Genomic DNA, 15,849 nt, shown 5'->3' on the forward strand with positions numbered 1-15,849 from the left:
TGCAGCTAAGTCTTTTCACTACGTTTGTACTTTACAAAATTTGTAGATTTCTACTAGTTCAATCTACTAGTTCATACAAAGCAATTTTTCTAAGAAAGTTAATCTGTGTACTATATACATATATATATCTGTAAACGTAATTCATTGCAAAATTGGTAAAAAAGAGAAAATTTTTATTATATATATTTATGGTCTCTTGAAGAAGAGATTATAACAAAGTATTCCTTACGAAGATTAACATAATGAATAATTTACAGAAATTAGTGTTACAAAGGCGCAGATAATAGCATTGTGAAGCGATTCATAACATTTGTAAAGGAGCGAATAGGCTCGCCTATAGAATTGGCCTTATCGTGTAAGACTGACTTATTGTTTAACAGTCTCGATTTACATTTACATTGTGTAAGATAGCTATGTTTTGACAATGTTACGGTTCATAGACACAAATTATTCGAAACGAATACTGATAACGCGATTATTGTGCCCCTTATGATGGAGACTGTTAAATAAAATGTATGAAAAGTAGATGTGATACTAGTACTTAGTATATAAGTACTAGTAAGAATACTTATCGACGTTAATTTTTCTATCTCACATTGAGAGAATATCTTGTATGTGTTAAATTATTCGATTTCAGCAATTGAATTTTAATACGTTTTATATAACTTTGGAAATTAATTTAACCAAATTTTTTATTGCTAATATACTGCGCCTTTTTAATCGATTCTATGAAAAGAATCTAGTTCAGTGTAAAAAGAGAGATGTGACAATATATACATATGTGCGTGTGCGTGCGTGTGCGTGCGTGCGTAATGTGTGTGTGTGTGTGTGTGTGTAGATATAATTTAAGGATGTTTTACACATATTTTCAAAGTAATAAAATTATGAAGACATTACAGATTATTTTAAATCACGTTTAAAAATAATACGACAAATTTGGTGACAATTTATCTGGATCATAAGTTATTTTAATAAATAGTAGTATTTCTTTTAATCTGTCTTTTAATAAAAATATATGGAAATGTATTGTCAAATAAATGATAAAAATCTTAACTTTTTAATATAAGTACATTATATATTTAAGATTATTTACGTAGAGTTACATTGTGATGCATGAACTAGTTGTCCAGTAAATAAACAAAATATTTATTTGTTCTATATATTTGTAACTGAAGTGAATCGATAAATTATTTTGAATATTTAAAGTACTTATAAAAGAAATATAAATTTTTTAATCATTTAAAAAATTTTAATTTTTAACAATAAAAATAATAATAAATAAAATAAATAAACTACAAAAATGTGTTATTAAACAAAAATATTATCTTATTCACAACTTTCATATGTATATAGTTTATTTGAAGTGTAAATATTCCAAATTTAATTTTCTTTACAGGGATTATATGTCTAATACATCCTTAAAAAAATGTTTGTAATCTATGTGTGTGTGTGCAGTATAAATGGGACATTTTGTCCCAAGTGGAGAGAATTAACATTAAGGGGATGCTGGAGTAACCAAATTATCACATTACAATCGTATAAAAATCTTCGAATTGACTGAATAGAATAAAAAATCCTCTTATAGGATTGAAGTAGACGCAAAATTAGGAGGTGGTGCAGTGAACCTTGTACTAAAATCGAAAAAAAGTTAAAAAATTTTTTAACATTCTTTTGATTTTAGTATAAAATCCATTGCACCATCTAATTTTGCGTCTACTTTAATCCTGTAAAAGGATATTTTATTCCGTTCAGTCAATTCGAAGATTTTTATACGATTGTAATGTGATAATTTGGTTACTCCAGCATCCCTTTGAGAGAGGTAAAAAAATTTATATAAAATTTCGTAAAATGTATGTTTTTTTAGAGGAAAGAAAGTGAAAAACGAATTTTGAATAGGAGATGTTACAAGAACTAGTCAAAGTAGATATGAATTTTTTATTTAAACGGAAACCCCTATTTTTTAAAGTGCGAACCATTTAACGCTGCAAATGCTTCGTCAGCTAATCAGGAAGAAAGAATTTTTTGAATTGATCAATCAAAGAATATTTCAAAGCATTTGCAGCCTGAAATAGATTGCACTCTAGTTTTCAACTTAAAACTATAATTGATTATAATCAATGTTTTGAAAACGTCTTGACGTCAGTTAAAATATACAACAAAAATATACAACAAAAAATAGGAGTTTTCATTTAAAGAATTTATGTTGATCTTGACCTTAGTATAGCTCTTAAAATCCGTTATTTTCTTCTTCCTCCCAAGAAAATTTATAACTTTTACATACAACTTTTTTATCTCTCTTAGTTCTCTAGATATCTGCCTATAGCGATTAAAATGCCCCGCCTCATATATATGTATATAACAAAATGTAACATAATTTGTAGATATTATAGCTTGTATGATTTAGGTGCCTTCCTTTATCGAGTAGCGTTCAAGCTTGCAAGTCTCTGCTGTTGTGTAGAATAAAAGCTGATAGTATTATAAGATAAACAGAGTCAATTGTATTTGTATATGTAAGGGATAATGTATCTAAGAAATTGTTTTCTGTTTAGTTCCTATACATAACGGTGAGATGTATGTATATTTATAGGGGAAGTTAAAACATATTTTTAATGTCGTCATTGGAAAAATAAGAGTTATTTATGTAAACATAGAAAATTAAACATTAAATTTCAGCGAACCGACATGATGAAAATTCAACGAGAAGTAATAATTTCAATGTATTTATTGAACATACGGAAGAACCGTTGTTATTCCAAGCCTTAAAATAATATACTTCATCATTCTGTGCACCATGTATAAAATAGAACTAACTGGAGGTACTAGGAAATACTGAGCATTTTTAATTTAACACCCTAAGAAGAATATAATTCGATTGTATAAATTCTTATGATTTACTTCTACGCGTATATAGTATATAGATACGATACATTCCTTCTTTAAATTTTCACATATTGTTTTATTTATTGTATGGTTTATAGGTTTTTTCTTCTTCGTATTCTTTTTCATGTATGTCACGCAGGAAAAAAATAAATGTCCTAAATATGTGTGTCGGGAAGTTTTACGGATATATTTTATTAGTTATATTTAAATTGTGTCACTGCCTGCACTAACAGGTTATAGAGTATTTTTTACCAATTTTATCATGAATAATATAATTATCATATTTCAACAAGATAATAAAGAAATAACGCGCTCTCGTTTATACTAAGTTTAACACAGTGTGGATTTTTAAACTTCATGGGACGATCAAAAATATAGTTCCAATGTGTGCGCACATGTGTATGTGTAATATAGTAATAAAAATCGTGTAAAAATGTATAAAGAGAATGGGATTATATAGAATATGAAAGAGGAACGCGATTATTTTCCACGGCAGAGCAGATGAATCTTTAATTTTTTGATATTAGGCACAAATACGAAGAAAATAGTTATTGAAAACACTATATCTCTGTATAAAATACATAAATAAAATGTATACTATTAATACGAGTATCAATTATATACGCGAATATATAACCTATGTTCTGTTATATTTCTTCAGAGGAAATCCTCATTTATTATATCATATTTTACCAAAATACTGTCAAAGAATTTGCCACTAATTAATTTTATAAAGGATGTCATTCAACAGCAACAAAATTTTTCTCCTAACTTGCGCTGCCTTTTCCTCGCCATGATGAAGTTTATAGAGCACGCGACCATCCAAGCGACGAAATTGAACCAGCTCGTATATATTGCGAGATGAAGCGCGATCCCGGTGTTCATCTCGGTGCGACTCCAGTTATTCTTATCTGGCTCAACATAATCCATGAAATCGAAAATTGCACCGCACGACAACCTGTTATGAATCGCCTGTACATAAAAATATAATAAATTAAAATAGAGTCATAATCTTTAAATTCATTTTACTTTTGGAATATATCAGTCGTTGAAATTATTTAACCCTCCGGAACTGACAGTAAAAGTCGAATGATCCCACTCAACTTTTTGACCTATCTATTAATATCATTATTATAAACCTTTTTGTCAAAAAGTCGATCAATTCAATTTTCTTTACACATCTATAAAAATTATTTTTATTAAAATATATTTAATATTCATTCGTTTTTTTTTATAGTATACAAATTGTGTCATTTTAGTCCTTTGAAATTAATTGATGCCCTTCAATTAACATTAATTAAATGGATTCTATAGACTATAGACACAGCATGAGTAACTATGTTACAGATTTTGACATCAGCTCCAGAGGATTAAGTTGGAAAAAAAACCGTTCATCTTACTAAAATTTCGCGGCCTCTCGAACCCAAGAGTTGAATGAGATTTCGTCTATACTGTTCGCAAGTTTTATAGTAGCCATCGGTTATCACGACCGCGTGGGCGAGAGACAGGCAGCAGACCAACGCTGCGAGGAAACCGATAGGCATCCACCTCTTAAAAGTAACTCTCTTCTTTATATGGACCACAACATACCCATTATGATTTCTTCTACAAGAAAAATTTAATTCGAAAAACATATGCATAATTATATAAATAAAAATAAGAAATGAGAAGAATAAGCACCTGTCGTCATTGTACATTTGTCCCCCATTAATTTGTTTAGGTTCGTTTAAGTTTTTATGTATGCAACATCTGTATCCATGATAGGCGCCAAGACACAAGCTGATTATTATGATGGGTGTGAGAGCGTACGCGGCGAAATGGCATAGTTTTTCGTCGCCGCCGAGAAATGTGCGAAATGTATTGATACCGTACAATATACAGCCGCAATCAACGTCGATGCAACCGTCTAACGTTACTACCCAATTCTGCCATGTAGTCACCAGAGATATAACAGACGTGACGGAGAATATCATGGATCCGATATACAACACCGCCAGCCATATTTCCGCTTGCTTTGAATTCATAATTGCTTCTTATAATGCCTCCTCCGAACTATCCAAAGTACCAGTTAGGAAAGAACTCTTTGTACGCATCCACTTGCTTGTCGTTAAAAAATGTTCATCAGCAGAAGGTATAATATGGCTAAACATCCATCTTATTCTCCATGGAAAGAGATTCTTTCTTCATTCATATTTTAATAATTACAGCTTGATCGTGTATGACGCGTGGCATGAGTTTATCTGGAAGATAGAGAAAATAAATTTTATGAGCCTGATCTCTTCGTCCTGTTTTTTATTTACAGATTTATAGATCTATCACAGAGTTAAAAATGTCATTTTTCTTACATCATCTTAATCCTAAATTAGAACCTACTCAGAGAAAACAACATAATGGTAATAATTATATATATATATATATATACAAGTTTTACATAAGAATTAATACATATAGTTGAATAAGTTATTTTTATAGTTATTGCATCTATAAAATAGTTCAACTATATAAATGTTAAACTTTATAATTTTATGTTTTTCTCTCTGTGTGAATTTTTATTTCAAAACACATGCATACATATTCTTTGCAAGTTTTTTAAGATGCTTATTAATATCATTATTAAATTGACGATCAATCTAACTTAAGAAGTTAAAGTTAATATATATGTATTATATATTGAGCTTCTGTTTGCGATTGCGTTTCAAATTCGACAAACTCGGCGCATAGTTTCTAAAAGTGAACAATGTATTTGTAAAAATTTGCACATGAATATTATTAAGCAGAAAAATCTGTTGCAATCAAAAATATATTATTATTTCTCTTAATTGATTTATACAAAAAAAATAAGCTAGATGACTAATTTTGTTGACTATATATATAATAATAGTAATTAATAATCATATGAAATAATGGAAGAGACGATCGATAAAAATATTATGATCGACAATTATATATCAAAGAAGTAAAAAATATTGTTGATTTTTTAATTAAAACTCTTCATATTATAGTAGTCTTTAATAAGTCTTTAATAAGTCACGTGTTTTAATTCTAAAGGAAAATTTGACAAATGCTAATTTTAATTATTGCATTCATGTTCAACTTTATTTAATCTCTGTATAATTGATTTTGAGTGACCTTTTGTCATTGACTTTTTATTTGTTATTCCGAAACTTTTTTTCAAGGTCTCGGAATATTTTTTTCAAGATATTATTATCAAGATTTAGATTCAATAGCGCGTATAGACAGGAAACGTAAGGCGTGAAGATTCGCGTAGGATTGTAAAATACGCGAAACAGGTTGAGAACGGTACAAATATTTTAGAGAAGCTGTTTCTCCATATTCGACAGATCTATTTTCAGCGGATTAAATCTCTCAATTTCATCTGTCTTCTATCATGCGCACACCCAGTTTCGCGCATTCGGGCGAGATCAGTTTTCCATCATTGATGCGGTGTTTTCATTATAAATTTTAGAATATCTAATATGATTAAATAACGTAAAATGCGATATACTGTTATGTCTCGTATATTAAGAATATATCAGGTACATACTCAAGCAGCACAGAATATTTATGATAAATATTTATTATTATTTATTTTTTGAAATGTTATATAAATATTTTATATAATTTATTCAAAATATCATTAAACTATACACTAAATATTTTATGTAATTTTTATGATAAATAATTATTTTTAGTAAGTATTTTTTATAAATAATTATTTCTAGTATTTTTTTGGATTATAATTTACCACAACTTTTACAATAAATATTTTATAATATTTATAATAAATATTTGTGATTTGTTCAATTTTAAAGACCACAGAATTTATTTACAAAATATTCAAAATAAATCTTATAAATATTTACAAATATTTTATAAATATTGTGTGCTGTCTGGATATATTAATTTTGCAAAAAGTGACTAGAATTGGAAATATATACTTTATGTGTAAAAATGCATGAATGTTATATACATATGAAATAGTTGATCAATAAGGACAATATTTATATTAAACAATATAATTTTGTAATTAAAAAAAAATAAAAGTTTTCTCATTTTACTTTAATTATTTTTAGAAAACATGTCTATTTCTTATTGATAAATAATTTTTATCTAGATTCTAAATCGTTAAAAAATTTGTTGTATTATTTTCAAAAATACAATACAGAAAAACTATAATTTTTTCATAATTTTTCTATTTTGTTAAAAATACGTGTATAATATATATATATATAGTATGTATATTACATACATATATATATGTATAAATATATATACATCATTAAATTCCGCTCTATAATTTTGAGTGAAATTAATATTGTTATCAAACAATATTAATTTAATGCCAAATCAATATTGTGTCTATTAATAATATTTTTCATTTTCCCACAGTGCAGAAAAATGAATCCTTATCTAATAATACTTTCTGTATTTTTGTATAATTCCTAATTATATATATCTTTACTATCAAGCAATTAATGCTTATAATAATAGACTGAATAATTCAACACTGCCTATATTTATTATTGTAATAGATGTTAGATACAAATCTAGACAAAAACAAAGAATCAATTAAACATAGCTAAAAGCGAGAGTTAAATTTCTTTTTGCATGTTTTACTCCGCGAAGGAATATTAGAAGAAAACTAAAACGCGTTGCACAAATTTAATCTACTAAAAACTTAAAAGATTAAAATAAAACACATGTTACTTATATATAGCAAAAGCATTCGTTGCCCTAGTTTTCAACACAAGCTGTTATAATAAGCGGCTGACAAAGCTTGAAAAATACGCCGTCAAGTCATTAATCAAACTTGCAACGTAAATAAAGTGGCGGGATTGAACGTGTAAACGATAGAACACTCACGACAATTCGAATATGTACATATGCGCGAGAATCGCAGATAACAGACTGACTGAAAGGTTGACTACTTGATGAGCTCCGATCGGATAATAAAACTCTTCACTCTCTATCTAGCTGGAGCTAAATGCAGAGGTGTTAATTAAGGTTAATTAGCATCACCTGTTTTTTAATGACAAATGCAGTTAAACGTTGATCACATTTCGACGTTGCAGGATTGCGATGCAGACGCAATAATGTATACGATTTGAGAAAAATTTTGTGGTAATCTTGAAAATTTAACAAAAGAGGAAAGAAAGTAATAAAGATTTTTTATTTATTTCTTTTTTCTCAAGATTCAAAAGAGAGTAAGAATTATTTCGATTCATGCTTTTATAAAATTACAAAAGTAATACGACATTTATATTTAAATTTGTGAAAAAAAGAGAAAACTATTTAATTTCTTCCTTTCCCAAATCGAAATCAAATTTTTGAAGAACAGATGACTACAAACGGCTGTAGAACCATATAAAAGAAATTTTGTTAGAATGCTTCGACCATCGATATTTTTTAATTCTGAAACTTAACTGTTAATTAATATTAACTTTGCTTTTTTATGGAAAGTTAATATTTATTATTCGATGATATTGCTTGTGACGAGGACAATGCGGCGCAAACGGTATGCAATATGCAATATGTATGCGATTTGAAAAGAACTTGGTGAGATCAAGTCTTGGAAATTTAATAACAAAAGAGGAAGATATAATAAAAGATAATAAAGATAAAAAAGTAATCAAGATTTTTAATTTTCCGTTTTCTTTCTTTTTTCGCAATTCAAAGCGAGAAAAGTTATTTCGATTCATGCTCTAATAAAATTACAAAAGTAATACATTTATACTTAAATTTCTGAGGAAAAAGAAACGTTTAGAGAGAAATATTTAATTTCTTTTTCCTAAATTAAAATCGAATTTTCAAGGAATAAATAGCTACAAATAACCGTAGAGCTATAGGAAATTTTGTTAGAGTTAGAAAGTTTCGGTGATTGATGATTTTTAACTCTAAAACTTAACTGCTTTCCTTAAATCTCATGCAGAATTACGTCAATCGGCGTCGGAGAATCCAAAGTAACTACTTTTGCTAGACTTCTTGCGCTTCGTGCAATAACATATGTTGTATACGCAAGAATTTACGCGCGTACGTGTGTGTTCTTGTTTAAATAAGGCGCACATTTTTATAAATATTCTCTCATCATCTCACAGCTTACGTTCGACAACGGTCGTGATTCTTATGGATCAAATATTGACTTGGTGCGCGCTGAGTTCAGCCTTCTATTGCTTCATCCACGCGACGAGCACCATCTATATTTCTCCACTTCTTCACGGCTAATTAATTCGTTAATTAAGTAACCGATTATTGCCGACTTGCAAAATAGTGTACGCTTCGTTCTACAAATAGAAAAACTTTTATTTCTTTTACAAAACACAATACAAAACAGTACAAATTCGATTTTTCATCTTTCTTATAGTTGGAAATTTCTCAGCTCGGTTAATTTTCAAATATTTCTCTCATCTTTAAAATACGATTATTATGTATAAAATGAATCGCGATTCAAGTACATCATAATTATCTAGAAAGTTCCAATATTTGTACGTTGCCGTCTGCATTTAAATAGACAAACACCGTTTGTAATCGCTTTAATTTTCTTACTTGTAAGATATAAGATGCGTTCGAGGAGACGCTACTGGCGCTATTTGTGTCATTCTATCTTCATCGTTTATTAGATGTAAAACAAGGATAGAATGACACTAATAGTGTTAATAGCGTCTGCCCAAACGCACTTATAGATTGATCATATGTAAATCACTTTAATAAAAATATCCACAAAATTTTCATTATTCTTCCTAATTATCAATGTATGATGCAACACGATGCTTTATGCCTCGTACAATGGCTTCATTATATGTAAAAATCACATACCGTTATGACAGCCACATAAATAATTTTCTCTAATTTCGTCCTGTTTAAAATTATTTGTACGCCTATTCGTTTTTTTAAGCTTTGATGAATTATAGATACTCCGATTTGTTCGATACATACGCACGTATACACGATCGAATATACTCTAACATATTCCCGTTCCCGTAATATGCGCAAGACCTGATAGTGAGATAAGCCTTGATAAGATTAACGCCTTTCTGGCAATGCCTATTCAACAAATAAAATCGCCGTCGATCTCGCAAAAACGTATGTGTATTCGGGATTATAATTTTATATTTGCAAATGAGACTTATTATTATTTGGCTTATTAAAATATATTCACCCGCAAAAAATATGGGTCATTGTATCGATGGCTTATATTTTTTGCGGGTGAGTATATATACAATATTAAATCGTAAATATACGCACATATTATATCAGTCTGTTTATTTGAAAATACTGGTTGGTTTCAATAAATTTATTTCTTCTAACATTCCTTCAATAATTTATTTGCGTCATACGTAAGTTTTTCTATGTACAAGGTAACATAAAGATATGAAAACGCATCGGAGATCTCTTTTATAGTATGGATGTTATATCAATCTGCAAAAAGAAAGAACAAGAAATTACATTAGAATATTTATTAAATTTGACACTTCCGCAAAAGACTTTTTCTATTGTTATACATTATTTAATAATTCTTTACATACATTATATATTAATTGCTAATTTATGCCTGATTTATAGCGCGATAAGAATAATTACAAAAATTGGGACAATTCATTATTCTGGAAAATAACACAGGTGGACATCAAATGTGTAACATGGATGAGGTATATCATCTTACGTAAATCTTTCATTTCTGAATTTTTGTATCACATCAGATTTACCTGTAATGTTGTTTAAAAAATGGCTAAAAATGCGTTTTTTTAAATAATATTTTGATCTCAATTTCTGAAAAACCTGACGTGATACAAAAATTTCGCTGCGGGATTCAAATTCATGAAATACTACATTCATGTCGCATATTTAATGTGTTCTATCTCTATAATTTATATACAAAAATGTCGTATTAGTCAAATGGACAAACAGAATAAAGAGATTATTTCTCTAAATTTGTAATAAATAAAATCTTCGAATTACTTCACTGCATTAGTATTAATCCATAACATATTATTTTTATACAATAACAATATTTTTTCTACAATGTAAAAAATTCATATGGTAACTGTCATAAATTTTGACAAAAAAACATCACATTATTCAATTATAACATTTAACATATAAAACAAATGGTATTCTTATTATATATTTTACATCTTATAAATCTCTCTCTCTTATTTATAATGTATGTAAAATTTATATAAATTATATAAATTAAAATTATATAAATTAAATAAAATCTGTTTATTACATACACACACACACACACACATATATATATGTATATATATGTGTGTGTATATATTATGTATTTATGTATATATGGCCAATCAAAATAGACATTATGTGGTCCGCAAGATTTTAAATGGCTCTCAGTTTAAAAAAATTGTGCATCGCTGCTTTAAATCATAACATTTTAATTGTAAGTAATATATACATATATATGCATATATTTTTTTATGTGCATCCTTATTGCAGTATCTTTTTTAGATATATAAATGTTATAATGTGAAAACTTTAACCTTTTCAATATTATAACACTGCTATCGGTATTGTTGTAGCAATAGCAGTAATGAAATATACGGTAAAAATATTAAATTATGACTGCAATTTAGCTAATCTTTTGCTGAAATATGTACACACTCTTACGCCGCATGTTTCCATCTATTCACACGATGTAACGACATGCCTCCATTATTCCAGGCACAGTACATCACTGCAACCCCTGCTGCAATAGCGCCTGCAATGCCAGCTTTTCTGATCCCGGCTAAAATTAAAAAATACACAACTTTATTATGAGTAATATAACTTCTAATATATGTGTTATTCATTTACTACAACAACTTGTGATATAGGGTGAATGCACCGTCTGTGGCCACCTTAAGCATTTCTCTAACTTTAAGAAATTTTTTTTTAAATACAAAAAAGAGATACTATTTACTTAAATATATTATCTATGTATCTTTTATTTGCTACAATAACTAAAGAAAGTTTTCCAAAAAATAAGTTTAGATATTTTGAATCATTAACTTTAATTATATAAAGGACAATAAATAAATGATTGTAGAAGAATAAAATACATACTTTTAAAGTAGATTTTTTTTTATATGTTTCTATTCCTTTTTTGAAAGCAATTAAATGACAATTTTTGAATTACGTCGTTGTAGCAAATAAACAATATGTAAATGATCAGGCTCCATACCAGGCGATCTGAATACCGCAGCACTCGTAGCAGCTGCGGCTAAAGTCGTCGGTTCCTCTGAGCCAAGTTAGACCTATTCCAGCACAGGTGTACATTATCATAATCACACCAAGCGAATTTGCCATACTGGCGCCACCTTTCATGACATGATTAATCAATCTGGAAAGAAGATACATATATGTACAATTTTTTAGGTATCAAAAGGAATACAAAAAATAATAACGCACTGTGTTCTTCTGAGTTTGCCAGTCTCGCCGGCAATAGACGTTGCCTTTACGCCTCTGTATAAACCTGACGCGCCACCAATCCCTGCGCCTGCTATGCATGCAGCTCCAATTTGACTGAAAGCTAACTCGAAACGGCCTCTTTGTTTCATAGCACCATCGGGAAATATGAATTCCGGCTGACTAACAGGTAGGTATGATGGGTCAAAATTTAAATACGGACTAAGTGAAGCTAATCCTTGTTGTGACGTAACTGAAAAATAAAATTAAAGTTTCTTAACAAGCAATATAAGGTATCAAGAGTGACTTATTTATTGTTTATAACTCGTTTATAAAATTCATTAACTCTATTTATTATAAACTCTTATGTATCTTTTATGTAACAAGACACATTATTTTTATAACACAAATAAACAAAGGAAATTTTATGTCATTTATATATATATGTATATAATATATATATATATACATATATACACACACACCATGTAAATTATTTTTAATCTCAGTTTAACTTTTCATCTTTTTCCTGATTGTAAAAATAAGTAAAAGATGAAGAATAAGTTCAAACGAGATTGAAGTTATTTGCATTAGTAAAAAAGGATGTTATTGAATAAAATGGACATTATTCAGATCTTGGTGTTTTGTTAATTTTACAATTTCTAGTTCAAACTGCATCTCGATTTGTTTGTCTTGTAACAGTCCAAAATTGAAGCTGGAGTTCGCGCGATGATTATTTTCACCAGTAAAAAAATAATTCTCTATTTTTTATCAACTTGTATAAACGCAACGTATATTCTCTTTCGACAGTCTTATAATTATAAATGTCATTGATATTTAAAAAAAGAAATTATGACTATATATTCATAACCTCAATGAAGAGGTTAGAAACGCACCACGTTACAGATCTAAATAATTAAATAAGCAACTAAACATTCATGATGAGATAATTATAGATTACATAATTACATGATAGCCGATATTCTGCTCGTCAATGTTCAAGGAAATTTTTTGTTAATTACCAAAAGAAAATTAAAACGATCGCGAGAAAAAAAGTTTAGAGCAGCTCAATAAATATCGATATTGCACGAGATCTTTTTGCTTACCTGGTATATTGGTGTTACTGTATTTTCCATTGTCGCCGTCAGCCTTTCCCGGATTTGTGCGAAAGTCTATCATTTTATTAGGACAATTTGAAAGCTATGCCTCTCCGTCGTAACACGAGACTCGAACGAAGAACGTACAGAGACCAACACGACGCATCGAACGAGCCGCTAAGGCAGTGTTGTTAGACAGGCTCCCGTTTTCGCGCATGCGCATTAAATGTGGTCTCATTGGCGTACTTAACTCGAGCAAAATAGGGCGCTCTATAGCCCCGATATTGTTTTTGAAAGCTATTCATAAATTTCTAGAAAATTAATTAATAAATAAAATAAAGGTGTTAATATTATACAATATATGCAAATATAAATAACACTTATATAATTTAATACAATTTGAAGTATTGATTAATATAATAAATCATCTAACCATGAATAGGTGTTTTAAGAATTTCATCAATTGCAGTCGAATTCGAGGAGAATAATCGACTATGACTCGTCCATTTCTTACGGCTTAAGGCTTAAAACACCTATTGCAAAAATTTTTCTTAAGATTTCAATTTCGAAATTTTTTGTCGTTCTCGGCATAAATTCCTCACAACAATTAAGTTAAAAATATTATTCGCCATCATGCAAAATTTTCCTGTATCAAAAACTCTAAAACCTCAGGTAGTTTGACTGTTGTTCTAAAAAAATGTAAATGTATTACTAACGCTATAGCTTAATAATTGAGTAACTAGTCGAACTCTTATTTTCTCAATTTATATGATGTTTATTTTAGTTTTACCATACAAATCATATTGATATTGATGCTGAACTATAATTTTTTCCATTTAATTGTATTTCCATCACCATCTGTTAATATTTTTTTATTTCCAAATGTATTCCGTACCAATTTGATGGCATGACATGCGTCAAATGTAAAAAAAATAGGTTTTTTTGTTACAAGATGTTGGATAAAACTTTGGATCAAAATTTGTAGTATAAAATTTCACTCCTAAATTCATGGTCTTATATTCTTTTTCTGAAATAGAAGAATTATTAAACATGTATGTGGAAATTTTTATTTGATCTACAACTTCAATGTACATTATTATCAAATATAAATTATAAAATATAAATACTATACTATATACAAATACTACTATCAATTATAATTTAGTTTTTATTTTTTCATTAATCTATTATTTTTTTACTTTGTGTTGTTGCAAAATGATAAATATTATTTACATTATTATTTTGCATTAAACTTCACGATTTTGATATTATCTTAGCAACTGAAATACTTACACGCATCAATTTTTTTTCTGTTACTAACTTTGCATTCTCGCTCTGCATTTGTTTTATGCGAGATTTTAATTTAGAATTACTTAAACTTAATCGCCGATTTTGCCGTTTTAAAGACGAAATTTTTTTATTTTTTGCAATCAATTGTCTTTTTAAATACTGTAACGGCAAATTAGATTCTATAGATTCATAAGTAGCTGATCTTTCCGAAGGCCCATTCTCCAAACAAATTTGTTTGTTTGGAATTCTATCTTCAATGACTTTGTCAGATCTAAACGTATAAAAATGAATCAACAGGAATTATAAAGCTTTAAAATATATATACTGTATTCTCGTAATCAGTGATAAAATAATAAAACAATAACCTTTTTATGGCAATGTTCTTAATAATACATTCAGACGCATTAGTTAAAGATTCAGTTCTTTCTTGAGATACAACTGCTGCATATAAAAATATAACGAAGTATAATCAGAATATAAAATCTCTTTATATTGTTTCATTCAATGAATTATTACCTGGTGTCGAGAGATGTAATGATGGAAAACTGTCCTCTTTTAATAATGTTCTTCCATCAACACCATAATGAAAGCAGTCTTCTGTAAAATGTAACGAACAAATTGTAGTTCGAACTCCCAAAACTACATCATTAATTCCTAGGATATGCTCCCATTTTTTTCTCTGATTTTCATCAGAAGGAAATCTGTAATATTTATTTCATTATTTATTTTTTATTTTCATTAAAAATAATTATAAATGACTATTTAAGCTTTTCACAAATCTAACCTATTATGTACCTATGAAATGATCTTTTAGGTTCTTTATCTCCTCGCCACTTGCACACCCAACACGTGTACACCATTATATACGTTTCTTTTTAATAATAGCGCATTTAATGTACTATTGTTATTTGGATCAATTAAAAATGCACAGATATTACATTAAAACAGATATTGCAATAAAAGGGCGAACGATGATCATGACACGTTCCTAACTAATGGCTCCTGCACACAGAACGCGGCAACTCTTAGGGTGAAATCACACGGTGCGGAAAAAGCGCGACGGAAGTTGTCACACTAAGGGCGCGTTTACACCTTGACGGAAAAGCAGAAAGCGGAAAAGCAGTGGCCAATCACAACTCGCGCTGGTAGTAAGTAGTACAAAAAGTCGAAATTGGCTGCG

At 28.7% G+C, this 15,849-nt stretch overlaps 3 protein-coding genes across 5 annotated transcripts; all 3 read right to left on the reverse strand.

The window, feature by feature from the left end:
• Positions 1–1,770: 1,770 nt before the first annotated feature.
• On the reverse strand, positions 1,771–9,863 carry LOC108727546 (uncharacterized). 3 transcript variants are annotated; one of them, XM_018455700.1, is made up of 6 exons: positions 9,694–9,863; positions 8,787–9,161; positions 7,744–7,899; positions 4,561–5,120; positions 4,281–4,485; positions 1,771–3,852 (listed from the first exon to the last, which is right to left on the reverse strand). In XM_018455700.1, exons 4-6 carry the CDS (start codon positions 4,902–4,904, stop codon positions 3,625–3,627), a joined length of 777 nt encoding a protein of 258 aa, XP_018311202.1. In that variant the 5' UTR covers positions 4,905–5,120; positions 7,744–7,899; positions 8,787–9,161; positions 9,694–9,863; the 3' UTR covers positions 1,771–3,624. The 3 variants fall into 3 exon arrangements, with proteins under 3 accessions (XP_018311202.1, XP_018311204.1, XP_018311203.1); XM_018455702.1 differs by lacking the exon at positions 7,744–7,899 and having other exon boundaries at positions 8,981–9,161; XM_018455701.1 differs by lacking the exon at positions 7,744–7,899.
• Positions 9,864–10,213: 350 nt separating this feature from the next.
• Positions 10,214–13,589, reverse strand: Tim23 (translocase of inner mitochondrial membrane 23). Its single transcript, XM_018455688.1, is given in 6 exon segments — positions 10,214–10,296; positions 11,506–11,623; positions 12,059–12,102; positions 12,104–12,217; positions 12,286–12,535; positions 13,389–13,589. Coding segments are annotated over 6 exon segments (609 nt in total). The 5' UTR covers positions 13,462–13,589; the 3' UTR covers positions 10,214–10,286.
• Positions 13,590–14,332: 743 nt separating this feature from the next.
• LOC108727536 (THAP domain-containing protein 2) lies at positions 14,333–15,656 on the reverse strand. The gene is made up of 5 exons (XM_018455689.1): positions 15,465–15,656; positions 15,186–15,370; positions 15,035–15,110; positions 14,673–14,940; positions 14,333–14,406 (listed from the first exon to the last, which is right to left on the reverse strand). The coding sequence occupies exons 1-5, from the start codon at positions 15,527–15,529 to the stop codon at positions 14,386–14,388; spliced, it is 615 nt and encodes a 204-aa protein (XP_018311191.1). The 5' UTR covers positions 15,530–15,656; the 3' UTR covers positions 14,333–14,385.
• Positions 15,657–15,849: the final 193 nt, after the last annotated feature.

Source organism: Mycetomoellerius zeteki, unplaced genomic scaffold (genome assembly GCF_001594055.1).
Source record: "Mycetomoellerius zeteki isolate Tzet28-1 unplaced genomic scaffold, Tzet1.0 scaffold504, whole genome shotgun sequence".
NCBI lineage: Eukaryota > Metazoa > Arthropoda > Insecta > Hymenoptera > Formicidae > Mycetomoellerius > Mycetomoellerius zeteki.

What these genes read in the sequence shown, in the direction of transcription:
- LOC108727546 (XM_018455702.1), bottom strand. Translation starts at nt 4,904, where the DNA reads ATGAATTCAAAGCAAGCGGAAATATGGCTGGCGGTGTTGTATATCGGA. An exon ending in CAAATGTACAATGACGACAG is followed by an intron (nt 4,486 to 4,560) that starts GTGCTTATTCTT and finishes TTTTTCTTGTAG; the next exon opens with AAGAAATCATAATGGGTATG. An exon ending in CGAGAGGCCGCGAAATTTTA is followed by an intron (nt 3,853 to 4,280) that starts GTAAGATGAACG and finishes TTTTATGTACAG; the next exon opens with GCGATTCATAACAGGTTGTC.
- LOC108727536 (XM_018455689.1), bottom strand. Translation starts at nt 15,529, where the DNA reads ATGGTGTACACGTGTTGGGTGTGCAAGTGGCGAGGAGATAAAGAACCT. An exon ending in CCTAAAAGATCATTTCATAG is followed by an intron (nt 15,371 to 15,464) that starts GTACATAATAGG and finishes TAAATATTACAG; the next exon opens with ATTTCCTTCTGATGAAAATC. An exon ending in CAGAAAAAAAATTGATGCGT is followed by an intron (nt 14,407 to 14,672) that starts GTAAGTATTTCA and finishes CTTCTATTTCAG; the next exon opens with AAAAAGAATATAAGACCATG.